Source organism: Rhizopus microsporus (genome assembly GCF_002708625.1).
Source record: "Rhizopus microsporus ATCC 52813 unplaced genomic scaffold scaffold_3, whole genome shotgun sequence".
Classification (NCBI taxonomy): Eukaryota; Fungi; Mucoromycota; class Mucoromycetes; order Mucorales; family Rhizopodaceae; genus Rhizopus; species Rhizopus microsporus.
The window spans coordinates 655481-668554 of NW_019671918.1; the positions used below are offsets into that span (position 1 = coordinate 655481).

General features: G+C 36.7%; 7 protein-coding genes across 7 annotated transcripts; 6 read left to right on the forward strand and 1 right to left on the reverse strand.

Annotated features, from left to right (window-relative positions):
• Positions 1–234: 234 nt before the first annotated feature.
• RHIMIDRAFT_248521 (uncharacterized protein) lies at positions 235–1011 on the forward strand (the record flags this gene model as incomplete). Its single annotated transcript, XM_023610531.1, has 3 exons — positions 235–605; positions 657–735; positions 808–1011. The coding sequence occupies 3 exons, from the start codon at positions 235–237 to the stop codon at positions 1009–1011; spliced, it is 654 nt and encodes a 217-aa protein (XP_023469048.1).
• Positions 1012–1398: 387 nt separating this feature from the next.
• RHIMIDRAFT_272148 (homeobox-domain-containing protein) lies at positions 1399–2219 on the forward strand. The gene has a single exon (XM_023612301.1). It carries the CDS (start codon positions 1488–1490, stop codon positions 2058–2060), a length of 573 nt encoding a protein of 190 aa, XP_023469049.1. The 5' UTR covers positions 1399–1487; the 3' UTR covers positions 2061–2219.
• Positions 2220–4225: 2006 nt separating this feature from the next.
• On the forward strand, positions 4226–5287 carry RHIMIDRAFT_223638 (DUF814-domain-containing protein; the record flags this gene model as incomplete). Its single annotated transcript, XM_023607483.1, has 4 exons — positions 4226–4449; positions 4516–4563; positions 4624–4658; positions 4763–5287. The coding sequence occupies exons 1-4, from the start codon at positions 4425–4427 to the stop codon at positions 5285–5287; spliced, it is 633 nt and encodes a 210-aa protein (XP_023469050.1). The 5' UTR covers positions 4226–4424.
• A 44-nt stretch (positions 5288–5331) lies between these two features.
• On the reverse strand, positions 5332–6682 carry RHIMIDRAFT_234700 (putative inorganic pyrophosphatase; the record flags this gene model as incomplete). Its single annotated transcript, XM_023608211.1, has 8 exons — positions 5332–5397; positions 5454–5514; positions 5568–5665; positions 5714–5841; positions 5899–6112; positions 6165–6284; positions 6368–6486; positions 6559–6682. 8 exons carry the CDS (start codon positions 6680–6682, stop codon positions 5332–5334), a joined length of 930 nt encoding a protein of 309 aa, XP_023469051.1.
• A 551-nt stretch (positions 6683–7233) lies between these two features.
• Positions 7234–7811, forward strand: RHIMIDRAFT_302735 (uncharacterized protein; the record flags this gene model as incomplete). The annotated part of the gene is made up of 1 exon (XM_023614394.1): positions 7234–7811. One exon carries the CDS (start codon positions 7234–7236, stop codon positions 7618–7620), a length of 387 nt encoding a protein of 128 aa, XP_023469052.1. The 3' UTR covers positions 7621–7811.
• A 2718-nt stretch (positions 7812–10529) lies between these two features.
• RHIMIDRAFT_272155 (uncharacterized protein) lies at positions 10530–11253 on the forward strand. The gene is made up of 3 exons (XM_023612302.1): positions 10530–10831; positions 10886–10960; positions 11019–11253. The coding sequence occupies exons 1-3, from the start codon at positions 10555–10557 to the stop codon at positions 11147–11149; spliced, it is 483 nt and encodes a 160-aa protein (XP_023469053.1). The 5' UTR covers positions 10530–10554; the 3' UTR covers positions 11150–11253.
• An 834-nt stretch (positions 11254–12087) lies between these two features.
• RHIMIDRAFT_87702 (uncharacterized protein) lies at positions 12088–12856 on the forward strand. Its single transcript, XM_023615817.1, has one exon. It carries the CDS (start codon positions 12145–12147, stop codon positions 12784–12786), a length of 642 nt encoding a protein of 213 aa, XP_023469054.1. The 5' UTR covers positions 12088–12144; the 3' UTR covers positions 12787–12856.
• The last annotated feature ends 218 nt before the right edge of the window (positions 12857–13074 follow it).

The window sequence follows — 13074 nt, forward strand, 5'->3', positions numbered from 1 at the left end:
AAAAAGAAAAAGTCATCTGGGGCAGCTCCTAAATTAGGAAACATTGGCATCATTGACGAAGATGCGTTTGGCTGGAACACTGAAGATAAAAAGGAAGATACGGATGCAAAGGAATTAGACGTGATTGAAGCAGAATTTGTTACAAAAGGAGATCCCTTTCACGGAGCAGTCAACAACTGGCAGACAGTACGAGAAGGAGTAAAGCGGCAAGAGGCCGAGACACCTTTAGAAGATATGGATGAGGATGACGCCCCAGTTGTGGTTGAAAGTGATGATGTACCTCGTATGTCAAACGGACAAAGGGCTGGTGTGCTGACAAAAGAAGAAATCAAAGCCGAGGCAGAAAGAGCAAGACTGGCTGAGAAACGAGCTATGGAGCGAATAAAAAGGGAACATCAGGAGGAAGCAGCTGAAACTGTATATCGAGATGTATCGGGTAGAAAAGTTGATATAAAAGTTAAAAAGGCTGAGGAGGCTAGGCGAAGAAGGGAAGAAATAGAGAAAGAAGCAAAAAGAATGGAATGGGGCAAGGGGTTAGTTCAGAGAAGAGCAGCCGAAGAAGAAAGAAGACGGTTGATGGAAGAAAAAGATAAGCCTTTGGCAAGGTATTATAGTTTAATTTAAAAGAAACATTAATTCATTTTGTATGTGTGTAGATATGCAGACGATGTAGAGCTTAATCAAGAGCTTAAGGAAAGAGAAAGATGGAATGACCCAGCTGCCGGATTCTTGACAGTAAGTTGTGTTCTTTTGAGGAGACAAAGGTTGATCATAAAAGGGGAGACTGATTGTAATGAACCATTATAGAAAAAATCAACCTCAAAAGGAAAGAGACTGGTACGTCCCACCTATAAGGGTGCTTGGAAACCAAACCGTTTCATGATACCTCCAGGATATCGCTGGGATGGAGTAGATCGATCCACAGGATTTGAAGATAACCTTTTACTACAAAAGAATCAAGCTAAATCACGAGCAGCTGAGGCTCATGCTTGGTCTACAGAAGATATGTAACTATTCTTTATGGCTGTATTACATTAATCCCCCCTTTTTTTATTAAACTCCTTTGTCTAAGTTCGTTTGTTTGTTTTCTTTGGCTGTGATTGTCTCTCTCTCTCTCTATCTCTCTCTATAAACTATTCTCCTAATCATTTCAATATATTAATCTTTCAAACAGGAGCTTAAAAAGGGGGCGAAAGGAAAGAGGAGTATGTAAATCTTGCTAGTATTATTACTTGTATTGTCAATTGTTAATACCCAAACTGGATTTGTAATACAGGGAAAGACAACACTCAGACCTGATCAAAAAAGGAAAAATCACGGCTAAATCCCTTTATTTTGCTGTTTCTTTACTCTATTACCTTGAACTCACTGTAGCCTGAGTTGAAGGGGGGTCAGATTTCTTGTTGACATGTATATAAATAGTGTATCCTTTTTATTGTCAATTTGTTTTTTATTAAATTCACTTTGTCTTTTTCATTTCTTTCATCATGTATCCTAGCTGCACCTTACCTTCTCTTTCAGAGCTTTGCTTGGAAGCCAATACTGTTTACACTCATCACAGAGCACCTACTTCATCAAAAATTAATATTGCTAACCTCTTATCATCTCCTCCACTCTCACCAACCTCGTTTGACGATCATCAACAACGCACTGACCTGAAAGTGAAAAGAAAGAGAGCATCACCCGATCAATTAGCTGTCTTGAATCGTGTTTTCAGTCAAACTTATTTTCCATCAACTGAAGTTCGTAGAGCACTCGGAAAGCAGCTTGGGATGAATCCTCGTACAGTTCAGATTTGGTTCCAAAATAAGCGTCAAGCTCTCCGCAATCGAGGTCGTCAAGGTGCTCAAGAGTCATCATACTATTACCTTCCACCTATCTCTCCACCTACTTCGCCCACATCTGATATCTCTTTCCATCAGTTACAGAACCAATCAAAGGTTTCTTTACCTCCCTTAAGACTTCCTTCAAACCATTGCTATCAGCCATTGCATAGCCCATCCAGTATCTCATTCCCCAGTCCAGGCTCGGTTGATCACTTCCATTATAAAGATTTCTAATCAGCATCTCAAAACCAAGCAACAAACAAGATGATATCTTATAGCAAAACCCCATTTCATCATGCCCTTTCTATCATTACATTTCTTATTGTTTATTTTTTATTCTTGTATATCCTTGATTTCTTATGGTTGTTCATTGTTTGTCATTTTATGTCATAATAGTCATATGCCCCCTCCTCCTCCCCTCTTCTCCTCTTTTCTCTCTCTCTCTCTCTCCTCTCTTGTATATGCAGAACCTAGTTCATTCCATCCAGTTTTTTTTTTTACATAAGCTGCATTGCCTTTTAAAATATTGTTTTGCCTGCTATTGCTTTTGTTTGTGCTTTTATCTTGTTTATTTATTCAATTATAACTTTGCCCAAATGAAAATAAAATAAAATCTTTATTTGTGAGCAAAATCACGCTTACATTTGCCCTTTCTTTTTGATACCAAATCATTCTTTATGCATATTCAATAAGTTCCTGATGCAAAAAGTCGACATACCTTTCTTCAAAAAGTCTAGGTTCAAATAGAAGAAAGTAGAATTTTTAACTATATAAAAAGAGAGAGAGAGAGCTATTGCTGGCAAACTCTATTGATACTTTATCATAAATAAGGTTTGCCGATTTGAAAGTCTAAATGTCCTTTTTTTTTTTACAGTCTATTCTTTTTCCTCCTCGTTCTTCTTCCCACTGTATTGGGTTCATAAAAGCTAAAAAAAAAAATCTTAATAATGTCTCACAAGGCTTGTTTCCTTCTTGTTAATGTAAGGAGGCGTTCAATAGAATGAACATGAAAGGCATATTTGCACACAACCTTATTACCTGAAAAAAGAAAAAAGCTGGGTCAGTTCTATTTTAGGTCATTAGGCATTGCAATTTTTCATATCTTGATTGTGGCTGCAGGGAACAGGGTGAACTATTTTGCACACCTCCTGACGAACAGACATTGTTCCTATTTAATGTTTATAGAGTTGTTCGGTAGTACTACATTAGATCAAAAGCAAAATCCATGAATTGGGATTCTTTTTAATTATTTTAATAAGAGCTACTTTAAGCTTTGCTTTTATTTCTTTCTCAATAAGGAATCTACAAGGAAGAACATGAACATGTACACACACATGCAGACACCTGGGATATCTGTCTTTGGCCAATGACCAGTTTGATCAGATAAGTACTGTTAAGGAGCTCTCCAGTGTAGAGTGTTTAAGGCCTACGGTGAGAGAGGAGGAATGTGCTTGCTTTACGTGGGGATTACCGGTGATAAATAGGATAATTGAGAAAGCGCGGACCAGGGCCGAGCGTATACTGGCTCACGGTTTCGTTTACTTTTTAGATATCGAAAAATCTTTAGGGGATTTGGGCATGCTTGCCTTAATGCAATTCAGTTCTAGTTCAGTTATCTCCTTTTTTTTTTACGACTTGACTCCTTAAAAACTTGCACCTCCTTCTCTCTTTCTTTCTTTTGTCTTTCTCGGGAACTAACGGTGGTGGCCCATTGCTGCAAAAAAAGGTCTTTTTTCCAAAAAAAGTTGCCTTCATACTCCATTAGTCAAAAAGTTCGATTTTAGGAGGTGGAAACAACTCGTCTCCCTTCCAAAAAAAAAAAAAAAAAAAAAAAAACTTGATCCAAGTTGCTACATAGCGTTCAAAAGGGAATCCAATTCGGGCTTAACTATTTTTGTATTGTGAAAGAAAGGGTATAGTTATGCATGAGGGTCGCTTTTGCACCTAAACATGTGCATTTGAACAGCCCAAAGGATTTGGTTTTGATGTACAACAACGAACAAAAAAAAAAAAAAATATGACTTCACTTGAAGATAACTTTATTTTACCAATGCTTGTTTCCATAAATGTCATGTGCGTAGATCGCTTTTAATGTAACTATGACATCTATTCCAACAAGGAGAAGTATAAACTCAATATGACATACCATTTTTAGTATTGTGTATGAGCTTAATTTTGCAATGTTTATCCCTTTATGTCAAAAGGGGAAGAGAAAAGAGATGTCAAAGTATTGCTAGCATAACAAAAGTATAAATAGAAAGTTAAACTTTGCCTTATGCAATATTCTAGGAACTTGCTTGACTGCTAAATATCAACGGTAAAACCCTCATTTTAATCATGCAGGAGTGAAATGAAATTCGAGAGAATGCAGTAAACTTAAATGTATTTACTTTCCGGATCTTACATCGAGTAGTTTTTACTTATTAGATAGCCTTTAAAGTTATTCAGTGCCTACCTCTCCTTCTTCTTTCTCCTACGAACATAGTGAAGTATAGGTTGTTCAGCCAACCAATTGATTGGTCAAGTAATTGACAGCCGCTAATCTTGCACATAGAAAATTTTCTTTCCTTTTTTTTGCTTTCTATCAGTTTGTTCAAAATGGTTTTGTATTTCACTAGCAATGGTAACTTCTTTTCCCCTTCTCTTGAAGGAAGTCATGGAATTTATACCATTCTGACATGTTTTATAGTTGTTGACCCACCTGCTACCATTTATATGGGAAAAGACAAGTTTGAAAGTAATAATAAAATATGAAAAAAAAAAGAGAGAAACAGCCCTTCTAACTATAAAAATACAGATGAAGATTTGATCAAGTATGGATTCCCTGAAGATGTTTGGTGAGGAATCAAAATAATAACAATAATGACCTTTTCTTACATTGTTTTAGGGTAATCATATAAAGGAAGAGAGAGAGAGAATGTTGGCTAATTTGGTAGTTTCATGTTGACAAACTCTCTAGCGCACACGTTTATGTCCGTTTACAACCTGGACAGACATGGCTCGATATTCCACCTGAAGTGGTTGATGATTGTGCTCAACTGGTAAAAGCCAACAGCATCGAAGGAAATAAAAAGAACAACATCACAGTTATCTATACACCATGGGATAACTTGAAAAAGACACCTGGCATGGAAACAGGTCAAGTCACCTTCCATAATCATAAAAAGGTGAAACGAGTGCATGTTGAAAAAAGAATCAATGAGGTTGTGAACAGATTGAATAAGACCAAGGTGGAGCGATATCCTGATTTAATGCAGGAAAAGATTCAAAGAGAAAAGATGGATAGAAAAAAGGCTCGTGCGGATGAATTTGCTCAGAAAGAAGAAGCTCGAAGATTAGCTGAAGAAAAGAGAAAGGCCGAAAAAGAAATTAATGATTTATTTGATCCATCTTTGATGAAGAGCAATTGGAGAGAAACAGAAGTTGAAGATATTAATGCCGCTGAAGAGGATTTTATGTAAAATGCATATAAAATTTATAAAAAAAAAAGATACTTTGCTTTATTTTAAACAAAATACCACTTGCCATTATAGTCTTCGCTATCCTCCTCTCGTACAACTTCATGTATTTCCTATATAGATCCCATTAATCTTTCATTCTTTTATCAATGATTCCCCTTATTCTTACCGTCACTTTAAGAGGTTCACTTTCTACTCTAAATGGTGATCCTTCAACAGACGTATTTTCTCTAAGAAAAATAAATAACCTGATTTTTTTTTTTACTATTCTTTTATCACTTACACGCTTATATTATAAGTCTCTGTCTTGTGTGGAATTTTGGCGTGAATCAATTTCTGCCATGCTTCATGAGTTTCAGCAATAATGCAGTTAGCGTAAGCCTAATAAACGGGTTAATAGGAATAATAAGAAAATAGACTATGCATTACTTTGTCCTTGCATTCGCCATTAAAAGCAAATTCGTTTCTTTCTTTTCCATCAGGAATCTTGTATACTTCAAACCAATGCTTTGTAGCATCTAATAATCCCGGATAGTGTTTTTTCACGTCATCAATGTCTACAAGCTAAAGATTAAGATGCTTTTTTTTTTTTTCTATTTATCCATCGTCGTTACCATTTAATTTTGCTGCCATAGGGTCCTTTGTATCAATGACCACAACCTTCCAGTCGGTCTCTCCTTGATCCAACATGGCCATAATACCCAATACTTTGACCTGCTTTACTTCTCCTCGCTTAGCTACACCTTCTCCGATTTCAATAGCGTCAATGGGATCATTATCTCCTCTGGCTCCAGTCTCGCTATGTAGACAAGTGGGGTCTTCCCATGTCTTTAATACTTTAGATAAACCATGAGGCTATTTCTCTGTAGCTTGTGTGTACCTGTGGCAATGCGCCATAGTTCCAGATATAACCTTTGTGAGGGAAACAGTTACGGACAAATCTTGGCTTTCCTTTTTTGATATCTTGCATCAAAGGATTGAATTTCTCATTATTGACAACCTATTATTGACACACATACAAACACACACATGCATATTTATGATCAGCATAACATCAAGTACGATCTATAGAAACTTTTTTACTTCGACTTTAGCATTTGTCCATCTTGGAATCTCAACGACCATATTAACAATGCTCTTTTCAGAAGGATCAACATAAAGTGGAATGTCATGAAAAGGTGATATTATTCTGCCATCCTTCTCTTTTTGTTTGATATAATATGATATAATGGGTGAATTCAAAGTCTGTTATAAATGGTGTTTATAAAAGTTACCGAGATAAACGCGAAACGACTCTGTAAACTGTTTTCCAGTAACAACTGGTCTATATAAAGAGGAATAATATCTACCGAGCCGAATTATAGGAGAAGAAAGTTTGACAGTTGTCAAAAAATTCATGATGAAAAATCCTTGCCCCCTCCTTTTTTTTTTTCTTCCCTTAATATATACAGTATTTCCACTTCAGCTTCAACCAGAGCGGCAACTAAACTCAGCCAATAAAAAATAAATTTCGACCAAAAGTGACGTCTCATTTCGACCAAATGAACGCTTATTTTGTCCATCTGTGTACCTTTCTGTCGACTAAAAATAAAAATAAGTTTGACCAAGCTGCAATGAGTTTCAACTAAAAGCTCCTTTCTTAATTTTTTCTTAAAGATGAGTGAATCTAGCAAAGTCTATGACTTTAATGATCAAAGCAAATTTCAAATGTATGAAGTGTTCAGTACAGAAGTCTCGAACCAAGTTCAAGAGCTACAATTTAACATAATGGAAGAGAAAATAGCTAAGAAGAAAACTAATAGTCAACAGTACCAGAACTACTCAGAGAAAGAAAAGGAGAGAGCTATCTAGATGTATATGTTTACTTCTCTTAGTTACAGCACAGCTGGAGAAGTGTATTGCATACCTATATCTACCTTGAAGCCTTGGGTTAAAGCAGCAAAAGAAGCATGCAAGAAAGAAGAGACCTTGAAGTGGGTAATGTTATTGAAGAACAGGCAAAAACGAACCAGCACCTTCGTAAGCTGAAGGAAGAGCATACGAAGTTTTTGGAAGAATTTATTGACAATAACCCGGGAGTCACGCTAGATCAAATGGCTGACGCCCTCAATGATAAACTTGAAGGCTTTAGTATTTCTAAATCCGGCGTGGATAAGCACATGAAAGAAAGCTGTTCTTACACATTAAAGAGAATTACAAAGATTCCTGCCAAACGAAGCTCTCCTAACGTTATTGAAGATTTAGAGCTGTTGAGGCATGGATTAAAAACTCTAACATCAGTTTTATGCAAAACTGTATTTTCATTGATGGATTTGGGCTCAATCTTCATACTATAAGAAGCCAGTGCAGATTAAAGAAAGATGAGCCTGCAAAAGCTGTAGTAGCAACCACCAAGAGACCATCAATTTCCATACTAGGTGCAATTTATTCCCTTGGTGTTGTTAATGGTGGACCCAAGGTAACAAAGCATCTAATTTTTACAACATGCCCACCGAAGACGTGCATACCAGCTATACAACAGAGGATGGAGCTTATGGACAAAATTGGTGCCAACAACAACACCCTCCCGCTAACCCTCGGGAATACGAGCCCAAGAGTGTGTTACGGTTTCTAGTAGTTCATCAACATTATTCATGCCAGTACCTAAACGTGTTCAGATCATCTATCTCATCTATTTTCAAGGTCATACACAAGGATAGGCAACCGTTAGCAAATCAACAACTTATTCAAAAATTTTTCACAGCCAAGAAAAAAACCTGAAGTCAAACTGCCCTCTCAGCAAGAAACATCAACTTGGGATCTTGATATATTGTTATAATACTTAGTTTGCCATTTTCAAGATAATGACTCTTTGCCTCTCACTCAACTATAAGACAAGGCGATCCTGCTGCTTTGTATTGCAACAATGTTCCGTCCATGTTCTGATATAGGCACCCTACAACGTAGAAACGTAGAATTTACTTTCGCAAACAACAGTAGTTCCAGGAGCCAAACCGTGCTCGGTATGACACTATACATTAGACAAGCAAAGGAAGCTCAAACCAAGACCGCAAGACTTGGACGGTTAGATCTTGAATCTATGTGCCCAGCAAGAACGACATGGCTTTTTATAACCAAGACTGAACTTCTTCGTTACAAGCTCCCCGAGAATCATCCATTATTTCTGGCATACTTGATGGAGCCCAGAAAACTTCTACCACTCAATCCAATTTCCTTAGCAAACATCGTCAAGAAACACATGCAAGCTGCAGGGATAAATACAAAAGTATATGGCCCATATTCAATACGTTCAGCAAGCAGCACGATGGTCGTAGAAGCAGGCAACGAGATAGATAAGATAAAGAAGCATGTCAATTGGAGCCTGTCTGCCAACACATTTGAACGATTCTACTACAAACCACCTCACCAGCACGCTGACAGCCAGAAGGTTACGGATTCCATTTTTTCTTTTTGTCCTGAAAATCATACCACATCCGAAGTCCGACTGAAGCTAACTGGAATTGGGTTAGGCACGTCAAGCAATGCTACAGTTGACGAAAGGAGGATAGAGAATGTGGTCACCCAGCCCAAATGGTATGAAAGATTTTTTATGTATCTTTAACTTGCTTAGCCTGGAAAAGGGTTAAAAGATATAGTTTATTGTTTTTTGTTTGTTTTGTATATATTCAAATAAAGAAGCGCAGCTCGAAGAGCTTATATCACCGCATCCTCTGTCCTCCTTTCGTCAACTGTGACATTTTAGCTATTCTGTTGATTTAACCAAAAATTGCAGGAATCTCATTCACAGTGCTAGGGAAGGTCAAAGTGTCTAGCTCGACCATGGTATAAATGTCGTTCGATTTTCCCTTCGACATGTAGAATAACAGTTTTGCTTCCAACTGCTTGGATCAAGGAGCTTCCAAGTTGATGAACATCGATGAAATTCTTTCCAAACACGCCCAATCTGACCAGATCATACTGTATTCTTTTTACTTTTTTTGTGAGGCTGATTTGGCCTCAAAAAATCCAATTATCCCCATGAAGCCGTTTCTGTTGACGCGGAAGTAGCCATCAGGTCATCGACGGGAAATGTCAAGCTGCTTGCTTTGACACTCATCTTCCATCAATTGCTTATAGTAAATCAAGTATTCCAAGGACAGCATCATGTAGGTGTATGTATTTGACAACGTTGGTAACGTGGATCTTTTGAATCAATTTAAATGTGTATGATGATGATCGTGCTGCTGCTGTTGATAGTTGTGATAGATGATACTGATGACTATAAGATTCAGTAATTGAACCATAAACCATGACTCCAAAAGTCATAAACTCCTTTGGTGATTTCGGCTTCATCACTATTCTATCAAGCATTTTTTTGGTTATCTCGCCAAGCTGTACGATATCGTTGTCGATGTCAACAACTGAGGTGAGCACTACATGCACCAGAAGATAGGCTTATGTTACAAGCGGTATTTATGATGTCAATGTATAATATCAAGCTACACATGACTTTATAAAGTCGCCATCTTGGTTTATTTCTTTTGGGGAAGAAGAGATAAAAAGAGTTTTTTTTTTTTATTTTATTTTAACCTTATGTTGTCAGTTGATCAACAAAGGCTACTTCGCTCACGTGTAATTCGCGTGTCATCAGAGCGGGGAGACAACAATGATTGGAGCAAATATGCCTGTCAATTCAAATACTGTATTTTTATTAATTATTGACGTTAATTTTATAAAATATTGTCGTAAAATAAAAGAATTATTTACGTAAAAAGACGACAAAGAAAAATAAGTTTGAATAAAACGACATCATGTCAAAAGAGAGAGAGATAATGAGTATATATAGAAAAAGAGAGAAAGAGTATGTTAGTATTAGAGTACATATCCCAATATTAGTTTTACTTACCGCCAAGGTGCATTCTGAGGAGGGTAGCGATAACTACCTAGGAAAGTTAAAACAAAAAAAAAGGGCGTCAGAAGAGACTATTAGGGAACGTTCCAGGTACACGCCAGAGAGCAAAGAGGGCGGGACAAGCGATTTTGTTCTCACCATTGGATGCATTTATTTTCGATCACAGGCGAATTTACTTTCCGGAAAGAGTGTATAGCTGTAATAAAGAGATCAAAAGACACCCTTTTGTTGCTATTTTAACCTTGGGCAGTAGAAAATTCTGCTTGTCATAGTTGGATACACTTTCCAATTAAGGTAAAAAATGTATCAGCCATTTTTACTTTTGAGAAAACGCCATAGGTTTAGACTGCCCATCTTTTTTTAAATTATATTTTCTTTTATGAGACCGGACGAGCATAAAGCAAAAGAATCGCGTAAATATCAAGTACGCAAAAAACAACAAGGAGATCATGCTGCAGCAGAAATAGCTGAAGCACGTAGAAAGGCAGCTAAAGCCAAAGATCGTGGTGTTGGTATTACTGCCATTCGTAGACGAAATGGAGACTTCAACGAGGAAACAGAAGAGGAAAGAGAGGAAAGGAAAAAGATGCAAGCAAAGTACTCTCGAAGAAAGCTTGTATCAAATTATGATCGGTATGAAGAAGAAACAGAACAAGGTATTATATATAAAGATAACACTTGTATAAAAGCTTACTTTTTTTTTTCTTTAGATCGTTTGGAGAAAGATGCTGAATTAGGAATAGATCGTGAAACTACTGATCTAGTGTCCATGCTGGAAAATACAGGTAAACCAAGTCCTTTTCCTGATAGACATTTGCTTATATTTACCCAACGCATAAATAGAGGAAGGGAGTTCAACGTTTTTCAAATTTAAAGAAGAGCAATTGTTTGAAAAAGATATCATGCAACAAAAACAAAATGTAAGAGAGAGAGAGAGAGAATGCATGCATCCCAAACTGACAACTTGTGTATGAAAATGTAGTTATTAGAGATTGACTTTAAATCACTTACAGCTGCATTTGGAAGCATAGATATACAGCAACTACTTGACCTATCAGAATCTGATAATGATCTCGTGAGTTAAACAAAAAAGTCAATAATACATAATCAATAATACTCCCTTCCTCCCATGAATAGGTGCATGATGCTCTTACATATCAACCTATTGTTCTTGATAAACCATTCGTTCCAGCATTTACAAAAAACGCAAAAGGTTATGTATTGTTTAATAAACAACAACAACAACAACAACAATCATTACAAAACAAGACAGAAGGTATATACCTTAGAAATGATGGGTCTAATCATCGCGTGGCGCCTTCTGTCAACAGACCGGTTGTAGTAGAAACAGAACGACCATCGCATGCTGTAAATAATGAAAAGGAGAAAGATACAAAGACAGATGAGCTCACAGATGACCTGGACGAACTACTGGCTCATACACAAGTCAATGATGCTCCTATGAACAAACCAAGCTTACCTAAACCTGGTTCAATAAAGAAAAAGCCAGCAGCTGCGATTGTTGAAGACAATAAGGATGATGAGGCTTGGCTGGATGAATTACTTGATGAATAAACCTTGTATATACATATACATCAAACCATTTTCTATTTATGACATTAAAAAAGAAAGACAGAGAGGACATTTTCATGTATGCATAAATATCTCTAAAGACAATGATTTATAAATGAATATACCTACCCATTGAATTCGTTCTTAATAACGATGTATAATATTGAATGGTGATACCAACAGTAATTCAATACATCAACCTAATTTGTCAAATGCTTTATAATGATTGCTGTAAACATTCTGTTCCTGGAGCATAGTTTTTATTACATAGTTTCCATATTTGGGCATCATTGTGTTCCACTTCGCCCCAAAAAGAGACTGAAATCTAAATCCGATCACCATAGTTTTTTTTCTCTTTTGCTCTCCTAGTGGATATATATATATACATATCATCATCATGCAACAACAACGACAAAATATCATTCTATATCCTACACCTGAGACTCATGATAGCATTCATACAAATGATAATCATAGGATACATGGTACATCCAGTACTCGATCAAAGAGATGGAAAGAGAATATCAAACGACCATTGAAGGGATTCTCAGGTTACTTCGCCCAAGCTTTTTGTTGTTTCTCTTGTCAGATACGACAAAACCAAAAAAGTCAAGATGGTGTTTCCTCAATGATGTGGCCCTGGCGCTGGCTGAAGAGAACAAAACGTAGTGAGAAAAGACTTGTTTGGTGCTTTCGAAGAGCGCTCGTGTCACCGTCTGTTCTACACAGTTTATCCGCACAAGACACATATTGGACACGTTTTGAGCCAGTGAATGAACGAAAGCTGACAAAGCAATACAATATGTTTGTGAATTCAAATGCGACGGATAGCATTGATATTCAGGACAGAAATATCTTTGATGGAACGGTCACTGTTCGAATCATATTTCAAGAAGCTATTGCGTTTGCTGTAGATCCTGAATGCTCTGAACCAATCAATTTCGAAATTGTCTCTTATCCCAAGGTAAACTGGTTGCAAAAATGGCTCTATGATAAAGAGGCGCGGAGAAGGTGGCATGAGGAAAGAAAAAAAACGTGAAATTAAAAAAGTGGTATGATATATTGATATTACCACCTTTTCAGCACAATAAAATGTTTATTTATGCATCCCATTCATATAATAAAAAGTGTGTATTACTATTTAATGGATATGCACGCGTCGATCATTTTGTTGTCTGACTCTCATTCAATTATAATGCTTATCTATAAAGAAATCATATCAATAAAGATACATTTACACTATCAAAGCGATCAAGACATTGCTATGTTATTACAAGATTGTCCTTTATCAAATTAAAAGAGCGAATCATGGTTACATGAATAGTAG

Excerpts from the sequence above, each read along its gene's own strand:
- RHIMIDRAFT_272148 (XM_023612301.1), top strand. The coding sequence starts at position 1,488 with ATGTATCCTAGCTGCACCTTACCTTCTCTTTCAGAGCTTTGCTTGGAA.
- RHIMIDRAFT_272155 (XM_023612302.1), top strand. The coding sequence starts at position 10,555 with ATGAGACCGGACGAGCATAAAGCAAAAGAATCGCGTAAATATCAAGTA. Across the intron at positions 10,832-10,885 it reads TGAAGAAGAAACAGAACAAG|ATCGTTTGGAGAAAGATGCT; the intron begins GTATTATATATA and ends TTTTTTCTTTAG. Across the intron at positions 10,961-11,018 it reads GTCCATGCTGGAAAATACAG|AGGAAGGGAGTTCAACGTTT; the intron begins GTAAACCAAGTC and ends ACGCATAAATAG.
- RHIMIDRAFT_87702 (XM_023615817.1), top strand. The coding sequence starts at position 12,145 with ATGCAACAACAACGACAAAATATCATTCTATATCCTACACCTGAGACT.